Source organism: Manacus vitellinus, unplaced genomic scaffold (assembly GCF_001715985.3).
Source record: "Manacus vitellinus isolate BGI_N305 unplaced genomic scaffold, ASM171598v3 scaffold_0_pilon, whole genome shotgun sequence".
Lineage (NCBI taxonomy): Eukaryota > Metazoa > Chordata > Aves > Passeriformes > Pipridae > Manacus > Manacus vitellinus.
In genome coordinates, this window is record NW_021938789.1 from 39,323,484 (window position 1) to 39,336,804 (window position 13,321).

The 13,321-nt window shown below is 38.3% G+C and overlaps 1 protein-coding gene across 3 annotated transcripts in view; it reads left to right on the forward strand.

The window, feature by feature from the left end:
- SH3D19 (SH3 domain containing 19) overlaps nucleotides 1–13,321 on the forward strand; it is an 86,959-nt gene that overhangs the window by 11,739 nt on the left and 61,899 nt on the right. For 2 of the 3 annotated variants that reach the window (XM_029961762.1, XM_029961766.1), the window contains exon 2: nucleotides 7,715–7,754. In XM_029961762.1, coding sequence (XP_029817622.1) covers nucleotides 7,715–7,754 — 40 coding nt within the window. Of the gene's footprint in view, nucleotides 1–7,629; nucleotides 7,755–13,321 lie in introns of those variants that run through there. The other variant, XM_018071835.2, reaches the window with a different exon arrangement.

Here is a 13,321-nt window from a genome sequence, read left to right on the forward strand (position 1 = left end):
TCATTAGGTGCCTTTATGTGAACTGGGTAAACAGTTTGGGGATTCTTTTACCATAAATAGTGACAAAGGACTACAAAATATTCTGAGAAAAAGGTATTGAGTATTTTGGTGGTATCTTAAGAGAAGTAAATACTGTTATTTACCTGGTACATTTCTTCTTTTTTTAGAGTTGTTGGGTTTTTTATGGTTGAGTGTTTTACAATCCTTTATTTTAATATGTAATTTTCTTTCTCTCTATGTTGTTTCATCCCCCCAGTCTCCAGACTTCTGGGGGGATGAAACAACACTTCTCCAAAGTGCAGACCTATGCACGCACTTACACTCACTATAATGTCTGATTTCTAAATTGGAAGCAATATCACCTTTATTCTGTCAGTGCCTTCACGGGATAAAATAAGAAAAAAAGAAAAAAAAAAGGAATTTTCTTGGTTGTTTTAAAGCTGAATTAGTTTCCCATGATATCGAAATGGGACTATCTTCTGAATTGCTATTCAATCTAATTGCTATTGTGAATCCATGTGTCACTCACATTGAATATGACTTAACTTCTAAATGCTTAGTGCATAAGATTATACTGGAAACTTTCATTGTTGAGGTTTGCCATCTCAAGAGGAAAAACATATTGTTTCAGATTAGCAAATTCAGAAAATTTTTAATCTGGATTATCTCAGAGCATGTGCTAGCAATGCCAAGGTTGTGGGTTCAATCCCTGTATGGACCATTCACTTAAAAGCTGGACTCGATCCTTGTGGGTCCCTTCCAACTCAGAATATGGGACAGGATTGTTGGGTTGGCAAGGCAGAAGGGAAGGGTGACATTTTCAGTGTTTTACATCCAAGAATAAATGTTCTTACTATAGAGCATAATAGATGCAAAGTGTGTCTTTTGAAAGTAACAAGGTAGGGTGTGTGATTATCTGAATCGTGTACAACGAAGGGTCTTTCCACAACACCTAGTTTTGTACTGTATAATCAAGGAAATTGTTTAAATGGTGGAAATTATAGCCCCTACACTCATAGCCTCAAATTATCCTCCCTGTGGCCAGGAGTGCACATGTTTAGGAAACTGTTGTTCAACAGAAAAAGAATCCAAAACAAATGCCCTATGGAAAACTTAAAGAAAATTATTCTTTTTGTTATTTTTAGAAAGCCTTTTATCATTATTATCTTAATCATTCCATAGCAATATTTCTCTGTGGACATCTTCAGTCTCCTAGCATGGAAGGTGACCCTAATTTGTGTGCTAAGGGGGATGTTGTGACAGGGAAGTGTACCTACACACAGGTGTTCAAAGCTGGAGGCTCTTTTGCAGCTGGATGTGCTGGTCCTCAAGCAGAGCAAACCCCTGAGGAGCAAAGTAATTGAATAAATTTGGGTCTTGCATGTAGTTTATGAATGTTTATAAGATGGTCTGTTAATACAGTGTCAGAAGCACAAGCTTATTCACACATGTCTAACTGTAAGACTGAGCTCTGTGGTCTAGCTGAGGAATATGCAGAATTATGCTAAATGTCTGACTTGGGAAGAGAAAGATAGTACAGTGCTCTTGAAAGATAATTTCCTTTTACTGGCGATGCTAGCAACAACAGAGAAATATTTTTTAGAAATGTAGATCTGATATTTCTGGAATGCATAGAGAAGAACGTAGTTAGTGGTTATAAATTTTTTGTCTATCAAAAAGTTGAGTCAATTAGTATTTTCCTCATGAAAGTATCAAAAAAATTAAGTAGCAGGGCTTGTCCAGAGTAGCTTCTGCTGTGATTTTGGTGATGTGCAAATACCCATGTCTGCTTGTACCCGCCGTACATAATTTAAGAATTAGATTGCACTGATCAACTGGGAGATCTTTCATGAAGATGTGGGGATTTGTACTTTCAGGGGTTACTAATTTCTTGAAAAAAGAGCTTTAGAAACAACTGTATCCTGAATTTCCTTCTTAAACAACTGTGGTAAAAGGCACAAGTGTGATAACATGTATATACTGGGTGTATTTGATTGCTTGTATACTTTGTTTGTCATCTATGGCTTGAGAACAAACCTGGTTCCCAGTTTGGTCTAGGTTCTTACAGCATGAACCTTTTTGAGAAGTGGTGAGACCTCACACAGTCTGTTTCCTTTCTCTTTTGTTTCTGCATCAGCCCCTTCTTACACTGGCACACAGGTTCACACTGATGCAGGCACACTTTTGCTGTTGCAATGCAGGAGTAATGTGGGAGCAAGAATGAGGGTGTGGAAATTCAGTCACAAAAACAAATCAACAGTAAATGTAGCACTGGCAAATGTGACCTCTGCTGTCCAGTAAATTCCTTTTTTCACTTATATGTTGTACAAGTGCACAAAAGGCTTTAAAGGTGATCATAATTTATATTTAATCTCTTTAGCAAGTAAAAGAATATAGTCTTTGGATAATTGTATGCTTTACGGTGGTCAGTAGGTTTCAAAGTTAAATACTCTAATGCAGAGGTTCAGTGTGTTCTCAGGTATGTGTTGGGGTCTACCTTCAGCCATCTCTCAGGGGTAGAAAAAAGCATTACTCCAAGTATAAAAAACTTCAGGAATGTTTTGTGCTTGCAGACTCAGTTATTGTTTAGCATTAAAACTGACAGACTTGTATCATTTCATAGGGGGGAATTATAAAGTTTTTTCCCCTGCAATGTGCTGCTCTGGAATTCAACAGCATACTGTAGAATTCAAAGGAAGTATAAAAACTATCTATGTTTGCAGTTATAAACTTTGAGTGTGTCCTGGTTTTGTGGCCTTTTGTAGTAAAGGGAAAACTGTACATAAACTAAATTTAAAAAGTTTCTTCCAGGCCTCTCATTAATCTCTCCTTGGCTTTCTACCTATTAAACAACCAATAAGGGACTCTACTGTTAAAATACTAAAATACATAAACAAATGTTCAGTTTTATGGGTTTTGTTGTATAGCTGTTGCTAATAAAATGGAACAAAATTTATAGTAGATTCTATACAGTGGAATCAATTTGCACTGCTCTGACTCCTTACTTGAGAGTGCTGAAAAGAAGGAAGAGTTGCTGTGAGCCACAATGTGCCTTAACAGGACAGAAGACAAAAAGGTGACAGTATCAGTGAAAGTTTCTGCTTGTCTCAGTGCAAATAAATCAAAGAGCATTGAAAGCCCTGCACGAATGCAGGATCTTTTACCCAGAAAATGTGCATTGAATTTGAGTGAGGGCCCTATCTACACTGATAATTTGAAATAGAAATTCGGGGCTCTTGATCTAATGCAGGTGCATGGCGGGGACTGTTGCACTGTTTAGCTGTGATCACCTGGGTCTAGGTGCATGTTACTGAAATAGTGGTCGGAGCCATCACATGTCTCCAGATGTGTTGTAAGGCTGCTGCATCAGTCTTAGCATCTGGGTTTGTTAAGGCCTGGAAGTTTTCAAAGCTCCTTGGGAATTGATGCATTCAGATTAGGGCAGGTTGTGTAGCCTCTTGCAACATTTGCCTATTCTGAGAATACAAGTGCTCTGTGTATTTTAGTGTTGCCATCACTGCTTAAGAGCCCACAATTCCTGTTACTTGGTTTATCTAGATGTTTGCCATTGTTACAGTGGCATCTCATGCTACAGCATGTACAGCATTTCATTGTGAAACCACTGCTGTACCATCAGGGGCTAAAAACTATGGAGATGGAGACAGCTGTTCTAACTATATGTCTTCCTGAAGAGTGTTACAGTGTTCTGCCTCCTCTGGTGACTGCTCAATTCAAGAGCCATAATTAAGCTGGAAAATACAATATTTCCCAGAAATGGGAATGGTATGTGCCCCCCTTTGCTCCCTTCATGCAATTCAGCTTTTAAAAAAAGGTTGGGCTGTGGAATGGGACTAAGAGCAGGAAGTTACCAACCTGGGTAGGTAATTGCATTGAAGGTTTCCCAGTAGCTTTGCAGTTTTGATGCGGCAAAATGTGTGTTAACTTTCCACTCGTTTTTCAACAGCATTTTATGTTTATAATTAAATTTTTTTCTAGTGAGAGCACACTTTTCAGTTGAAGTCACTCTTAGCAACAAGATACTTTGAAGAAGCTTGCAAAATAAACAGAGAAAAACAATGACTGTTTCGTGTGAGTTGCCTTTTTCCTTTTCTGTGCTTGTCTTCCAGACACAAGAGTTATTGCCTTAGGAGATATCATTTTCTGCATTGGTGGTCTTTTTGGCAAAAACTTCAGTTGTTCCCACTTTATGGAGCAACTGAAATAATGTTGATTCAGTTGTTTTTTCTCCTGATGGTTATGTTTATGTTTTCCTTGAGAAGAAAAGCTGTTCTATGGTATTAAAAACAAACAACAAAAGAGGATACTTTTCCCATGCTTGAAGGGTAAGAGAATCACCAGTCAAAGAAACCTGAACCTTTCTAAAAGCAACTGAAACATGGCATTTCTCTCTGCTGCTCAACCTTTGAATGCTGAAAAAAGGCATAAGGTGTCCATGCTGTTGATGAAATACATGCAGCACGATTTTTTAAATAAACTCTAGATTTGCCAAACAACTGTGGTATGAATAGCAGATCTTTGTGCCCTGATGTTATTTTTGATTCTTCTGCAGTGCTTAGAACTTGGCAACAGTCTTCCCAACCTCAGCCAGGAGTCTCTGACTTCTTCCATCTCATCTGTTCCACCTGCTAGCTCCTTGACTTCTTGCACTTTTTCCTGCTGCTGAACAAGGATAATATATTTCTCCTGCAATGGCTGTATTTGCATAAGGGCAGCAAAGGTTTTGTAAACAGTAGATGTTAATATGAAGAGGAGAAAATCTTTAAGTATGGTCTGCGGGAGGGTGGAGCATGGTCAGGTCTTATGGATTGAGAGAATTCAGGTGTCTGGCTATGCAAATTGTGGATTGGAGGGCAGATAGAAGAAACTTCATTAACCAAAACTTAGAATTTTACAATCCAGTTCTGTAGCTTGTGAGTACTAGCTGCTGGGAATTCCTAGCCTATTTTACTACAGCTACATACACAGTAAGGAATTCTATTGCTTTTAGCAACAGAAGGATAGAGAATACTATCTGGTGTCTGACTGTCCTGTTTGTTCATTGTGCATGCTAGTCCAGCAACATCCACTGTTTGCTCTAATCTAACATGCAGTTTTGGCTTCCAGAGTCTAGAATTGAAGGATATGCTATATTCTGCTAGAAAGACATCATGTCCCATAATGTTTTATAACAATTTATGTCTTTGATATAGAGGAAAGTCTGTAGTTCAGGATTTAATTTTCAGATCTTTACAACTATACGATCTTAGTGATTATTTCTGTTAGATTACGAAAAGATTTCTCAGTTGTCGAAGTAACATGTATTGAGAAAAGAGAATCAGCTGTGGGTGAGCACTTTTGAGACTCAACTTTTCCAAGCCAAGAATTTGCCTACAGAATGGAGAGATAAAATCTGTACATGTGTGTGTTTAAGTGCAACATCTATGTGTCTATATATTAAAAGAAAAAAAAAGATTTACCTGTTTCTTCTAGGCTTTCATATTTGAGGGATTCTGGAGGTGTGTTTCATTACTCGGCACTTGTACCTAATGCCAAAACAGCATCTAGAATTGCAACATTTACAGAATCACAGAATCAATTAGGTTGGAAAAGACCTCTGAGATCATCAAGTCCAACCTCTGACCAAACACCACCATGTCAACTAGTCCGACGCACTTAGTGCCGCGTCCAGTCTTTCCTAAAACACCTCCAGGGACGGTGACTCCACCACCTAATTGACTCCAAGCACCTAATTGAAAGATTCAGCTCTTTGAGTCTCTTCTTACACTTGATATTAAAACAAATTTAAAAGATTCAGTTCACAATAACCTTAAACAGGTGCAGGTTTTATTTCTAAGTGCTGTTTGCTTGTAGGTATACAATTTGTTCTTTTCAATACGACCAAATGTGTGTGTGGGTGGTGTGCTCTCACTAAGCTTAGCAGTAAATAAAATGTGTAAAAACAAATGTAATATTGAGATGTTGAAACAGGAATGAAAACAAAAGGGAAAAGGGAATTGCATTGGTTTCCTGAATGAGCAGGTTGCAGCAGTGGTGGATCTGCCGACTGGACAAGGTCTGGGGGGAGAGCTCCCAGGAGCTGTGCTTACCTGTGCACTGACCCTGTTGCTTCCTTCCCACTGGTTTATTCACACGATCTTTTTAGAAGTGGGAAGGCTTTGTCTGAATACTGTTAGATTGTGGCTGCCCACAGAGCAGGGAACACTGATAACAAGCAACACGTGGCAAGTACATTTCAGTAGTAAGTCCTGTCTCATTTTTTTCAGTACTCCCAGGTAAGGGGTTACGTGGTAAGGATGGAAAAGGCCTTTCTGTGTGTGTTTGAACAACTGTTGGCACAACTCTGGTTTGAGCTATACCAGAGCTATACCATGGTGTTTCTAGCTACCAGAGTTGCACATGGTGTAATACAATGGAATTGCTGTGGGTCAGAAAACAAAATAAGTTATACACTGTGTGGCTATGATGGCTCAATAGGAGCACCTAAGGATGGAAGAAGCATTAGCACTGTTGGCATGCAATAATTTTTTACCACTTTCATGAAAACAAATCAAATGAGCACTTAAAGCTTGGAGAGGAAAATATTTCTTTTATACATGAAATAATGCACAAACAAACGTGTGCTATCGAGAGAACAAATTTTATTTCAAATATAGACCTTTAAGATTTAAAATAAAATATGTGAGGGTGAAAATTTTTTTAGGAAGACACTCTTCTGTATAGACAGGCTTTTCAGTGAAGCGTTTACTAGCACATGAAAAATAGCTTTCTGGTTAAAAATACACACAGATTGATTTAGAAGCAAAATTGCCATGGTCAGTGGAGGTTGTATGTAGCTGTAAGAATTTCCTTCTACTTACATAGTGGATCTCTCTATAATAAAAGTTTAAACCCCCCTCTAATTTTGGAATATATGTATTTTATATGTATAATATATGTATTTTAGGCGGACAGCAATCTCAGTTCTTTCAGGTAGTTGAAAAGTCATGCAGTAAGAGATATTCTGGACTTAAAATATAACAGATAATATGTGAATTCTAATATCACAACACTGGTTATTTTGTTATGCTTTTATGATAATCTTAACTCTTAGGAGAAGTATTTTATACTTTCTTTGCCTATTGAAGCTTTTTATTTGTGCAATTAAGCTTCTTGAAATACAGGATAAACAAAACCCTTTCTAAAAACACAGAAAGATTCATTATCTGGAACCCCCAGAAGTTGAAGAGTTAATGGTGGGGCTGCACTGGATTCACTGTATTTGCAGATGTTGCTGCAACCAAGTGCTGATTTTTCTCCCATCCTGTCAGGGAACTCTGCCAGCTGTGATTCATGGAATGATTTTTTTGCGCTGAGTAATCTGTGGTTTTTCGTTTTTTCCTCTTTCCTCTCCCTTATTTTTACCCTAAACTAAAGCCCTATTCATTTCAGCTAAAGGGAGGGGAGGCATCCAAATCATTAATACAAAACATTAAATACACGGTGTTTTGAGTGGAGGAATTTTAACAAGCATTAGACTTGCAGTAATTTTACTTGGTCTTAGGCAGACTAGTCCAGTGTGGAAAAACAGTTTTATAACAGAATCATCTTTTGGTTTTGCTAGTCATATGGTTTTACAGTTCTTATAAGACTTCTGTACTAGTATTGCTAAAGAACATCCAACTTCTGTGCTGATATTATGCCTCCTTTTTCACAGATCGCTCAGAAAGAAATAAACCAGACTGCCGCTCTTCAGGGTAAGAACCATATTTCTGTATTTATTCTTCTTTTTCTTTTTTTTTTCCCTTATTTTTTTTTCCTTTTATGGGATGTCCTAGGAGATTGGCCAGAAAAATAAAAATGCCATTCTTCTACTTCTCTGTTTTGGTAACAATAATGCAATACCAAAGTAATTTTGTGTTAAAGATAATTGTTTTATATTCCTTATGGGCAATTTTACAAGAAATTAACAGGACTTACTATATTGTAATTGTGTGTACTTAAAATCCAAAGGCTTGTTTATGTATCATGCACAGGGTTGTTTGCTAAAGCTGTGGTTTAAAAAAAGAAACCCTCATGACTTTTGCTTCTTTGAACTATTTGCTTCTGTAGCAAGGAAAATAATTCTTGGTTCAGTCAAGAATAGCAATGCTATTATTTACTCCATTAACTCTGATCCCATCATACCTAAGATTTCAAAACTGAGAGAAGCAAATGAAAGAGTATTAAACAGAACACACACACATACACACAAACATTTTGTGTTTATTTAGAATTTTCATCAGCAGTTGTCATGGACTTCTAAGGTATTGATTTGTGAGGCCATACTTTCCCTTAAGCTTCAGAATATTCTGTAGTTCTTTGGATCCTCTCATTTTTTAAAAAAACCCTTTCTCTTCTGCCATATTTTCAAACTCTCTCTCTTTCAATTCTCCACTGGGGAATGGGATCTCATCCATATCATGTGGTGGATAATGGGATTTTAATGAAGTGATAGAGCAGACGAACTAACACTGGCTCTCCTGCTCCTTTGTGAAAAGTCTTTCCAAAAAATGCTGCTGGCATCCAGCCTTCTGACATGACCTGACCTGTTCATTTGATTTTTACAGTCTAAATTTTTCTTTTTTATTAACAGTTTTACAGTACAGTGGTGTAGCTTTTATAGCTGGAAGAACAGTTAAAACTGTAGCATCTTCTTATAGCACAGTTGATGTGTTGTATCTACCATGTGATGTGATGCAAGAGAGGATGCTTCTCCCTTCCCTCCCCTATCTGCCCAGAAGTGTAGTTGATTCCAGCAGTGTCTTTAAATTGCAGGGCAGTATTGCCTTTGTCTTTGATTACTTACTTCTACTTAAAACCTCAATCACTGCATGTCTTGGTTTCCTTTTATGCTTAAAAGTACTTCACTTTTTTTCTTAAAATGATGCAACTACGTTCCACATGTTTGAACTTCTATTAGATCATGTCATATTACAATAATGTCAAATAAATCCAAATCATTATCAAAAGGAAATTTAATTTTATCAAAAATTTTAGTTTGTGGTTGAAACAGCTTTAATCTCTTCCCCTTTCTTCTGTCTGGTCCTTCTCACCAGTACCTTTTTGGGGTGTATTTTAGAGCTTTGAATTTGCAACCAAAAGCAAAGTAAAAGTTCCATTTTTTCTGTGAAATTGCAGTTTCAAATGCCCTGACAATAAAACACTTCACTAAGTTGTCTGGGCTACAGACTCCAAATTCTCAGGTGTAAAGGACAGAGAAGTTAACAGTATATAATATAAGTTGCTCAAAATGTTGAGAAAAATGCAGTCTTCCATTCCTGTCAGTGGCACATGTGCTTTCTGACCATAGCTATGTATCTTCTACCCACTTCTCAATCTCACTGGCTATCCGTGATAGCTCTGCTTTTCCTGGATGAGCTATGAGGAAGAAAAGCCATTGTTTAAGGGGAAGTGTGGCTTTGTGCACGTCTCATTGCTGTTTCTATACTGGAACAGGAACAGCCTGCCTTACTTAGGTTATGTACTCTGCTAATTGATACTGCTACACTCTGTGGTCCACCTGTCATTGGAGTTGGAGCATAATTCTGTGGTGACAAATTGCTGGATGAGCTTCTTATCCCCAGTCTGGCCATATCATACCTAGGAAAAGAGCTGCAGCTGCATAAGACCAGATGTAAGAACTGAGAGAAAACTAAGTTGTGAAGTATGCAAGATTGAAGTGCAAGACTGAAGCTGAAGTGCAAAGCACACTTCTCTTGTAACGTGGGCAGCATTTCAGAGTTGTTTGAGTTCCAGTGAGGACAGTTTTGTGCCATTTTGTGATGAGCTACTACACTCATGACACTTTCTTCTCTGGGAGCAGTTCATGACAAGTGAAAGAGATAATACAATGATTCAGAGGCATCTTGTCTACTTTTTCCTTAAACTGTATGTTGTGGGATCCATATCTAAAAAACACAATGTACCATCTCTCTCATGATCCAGAGTGGAACCACCAACTCTTCCTCATGCATTGTAAGATTAAATTTTGGTCCGTAATATGATCATCTTAATAAAAAGATCACATAACATTATTTTTTGTGATTTTTGAGGGTCTAAAGCTTGTCCTTTCCAACTTCTTGTTCTCATGTATTTCTGTGACCATGTATTTCTAAATCTATTTCAAGCTTGTGCTTGAGTCTTTGCAGTATTAAGATTGAAGAGATCATGCAATGAAACAGAAACAGTTCTAATACACAGCTTGGACATAATTAATTTGCAGTGAAAAGCATATAAAAAACCTATCCTAGATACAACAGTATATAAATGGTCATTTATATAGTTACTCCTTTTGTAGGAGTATTTTTATAGCAGTATCAGGAACTTTGAAAAATATTCTGGCCTATCAAATGTTTGTATGGAAGAAATGCTACAGAAAGGGAGAGCGTTCTGAGTGGTGATATGGGGATCTGGCATGGCACTGGGAAGAAATTTGGGGAGTGGATGAACCAAAGACCATAGATAATAGTTTAAAAGGAGGGAAACAGATACTAGGGAATACTTACAAAATGTGTGTTATTACACTATCTTTTGCCTGTTTTGGCAATTGGCAACCATGCACCATTCAGGATTGTTTAGATAAAGCAAGGAGTAGCAGAACAGGACCTGAGGATATCTATTTCATGTACTGCTCTGTGTTGGGTTTTTTGTGAAATATTAGCACATTATTAAGATCAAAACAGATTTTCCCTGAATAAATAATACCTATCGCTATGTTAAATTTTTAGCAAGAGACATTTAGTTTCATGACCTAATATTACCCATTCTTCAATTGCTATATTTCAGACAGTGTTAAAATATATCTCTACTGGCAACAGTGGTCTGTAACTATAATTAGTTCTTGATTTTACTGTCAGGTCACACAAGTACTGTTGGCTCTGATAGCTTCAGGTCATGCACTGCTATAACACGGGTCAGTTAGGTCAAAAGAAGTAGATCCTTTATTCCTCTAAATGTTTTCAAACTGAAAATTATGATAGTCATACAATAGAGGATTTCAGGCATCTATGTATTTGCAGTTAATCCCTGAACATGAGTAAAGCTCATAGAAGAAACTGGATAAATTTTATTATGCTTTTTTTCCCCTTTTGAGTAAGGATTATGGATCAAAAAATCCTGAAACATGGTCTTATAATATGATATAATTCATTTTAGTTGCCTTGACCTTGGACATGAGAGGATGAAGGTAGCTAACCACTGCAACAATTTATTGAGAGATTTAGTAGGATATCAATCATTTGAAGACAAGTAAGAGATTTTGACTTTTAGAATACCAGAGCCTACTGTGAAAAATAGGGAGGGGGATGAAAGCAATAAGTTCATTTCTAGAAACAGATTCTAGGTTTTACTGGCATGTAGTCTGTCTGCTGACTGTAATGTACTAAAGTTCTTTTACAGATGGTTGCCTTCATTTGATCGAACTAAATTGAGCTTTTTTATTTAAAGTACATCAAATCAACTATACAAATAGACACAACTCTTCTTTTGTTCCTTTATAAAGAAGCACTTGAAGTGTCTGATCAAAGGGACTACAGATCCCTTTAGGGAGGATCTGGTAAATCAAGCAATCATTTTTATGAATGGTTTTCTGTATCTGACTTATTTTAGTTGTTTGTTTGTTTGTTTAATGTAGCAGAATTCTGTTAGTGAAAGCTCTGCATTTCTAGTCCTCAGCTATATAATGTTGATCTTGTGAAATTGTGTTTCATAAATATTGCAGTAACTGACTATATCTTAAGAATGTGTTTGCCCAGATCATCTGTGAAGCCTGAAAGATGCCCTTTAATTAAGATCTTAAGCCTTTAATAGAGCGTGAAAGGAGTCTTAAAGCACTGGCCTGAGAACAGTGGAACTGTCCTCACTATAAAATGTGCTTTTACAAATCAATATACTATTGAGTTCTTGAGAAAACAGTAACAGGATTTTCTATGTTATAATCATTATGGTCAGTCATTTAGTAATTCCATAGAATCATAGAATATCCTGAGTGGGAAAAGACCTGCGAGGATCATCAGGGTCCAACTACTGGCCCTGCAGAGACCAAGAATCACACCATGTGCCTGGGAGTATTGTCCAGATGCTTGAACTCTGTCAAACTTGGTGCTGTGACCACTTCCCTGGGGAGCCTGTTCCAGTGCCCAACCACCCTCTGGTTGAAGAATATTTTCTTAATATCCAACCTAAACCTCCCCTGACACAACTTCAGGCCATTCCGTCGAGTTCTGTCACTGGTCACCACAGAGAAGAGATCAGTGCCTGCCCCTTCGCTTCCCCTCACAAGGAAGTTGTAGCCTGTGATGAGGTCTCCCCTCAATCTCCTCCAGGCTGAACAAGCCAAAGTGCCCTCAGCATCTCCTCATATGGCTTCTCCTCCAGAACCTTCACCATCTTCGTTGCCCTACTTTGGACACTCTCTAAGAGCTTAATATCTTTCTTATATTGTGGCACCCAAAACTGCACACAATATTCAAGGTGAGACCACCCCAGTGCAGAGCAGAGCAGGATAATCCCCTCCCTCAACTGACTGGCGATGCTTTGCCTGATGACCCTCAGGACACGGTTGGCCCTCCTGGCTGCCAGGGCACAATGACTCAGATTCAACTTGCTGTTGACCAGGACCCCCAGGTCCCCTTCTGTGGGGCTGTTCCCCAGTCTGCACGTATGTCCAGGGTTACCCTGTCCCAGGTGCAGAATCCAGCACTTTTCCCTTGTTGAACTTCATATGGTTGATGACTGCTCAGTCCTCTGATTTGTTGAGATCTCGCTGCAGGGCCTCCCTGCCTTCAAGGGTGTCAACAGCTCCTCCCAGTTTTGTGTCATCTGCAAACTTGCTCAGTGTCCCTTCCAGTGCTGTGTCCAAGTCATTTATGAAGATGTTGAAGAGCTCAGGAATGGAGCCCTGTGGAACCCCACTAGTGACAGGTCATCAGTCTGATGTTCCCCCATTCACTATTACTCTCTGTGCTCAGCCTGTGAACCAACTGCTCACCCACCACATGGTGTGTTTATCAAGCTATGTGCTGGACGTTTTGTCCAGAAGGATACAGTGGGAGCCAGTATCAAAAGCTTTACTGAAATCCAAAAAGATTACATCAACTGGCTTCCTAGGTGCTTCCTAACACTAGGTGTGTTACCTTGTCATAAAAGGAAATTAAATTTGACAAGCAGGACTTCCCCTCATGAAGCCGTGCTGACTGTGACCAATGACTTTGTTATCCTTCAGGTGTTTTTCAGTAAATCCCAGAATAATGTTCTCCATAATTTTACCAGGCACTGAAGTGAG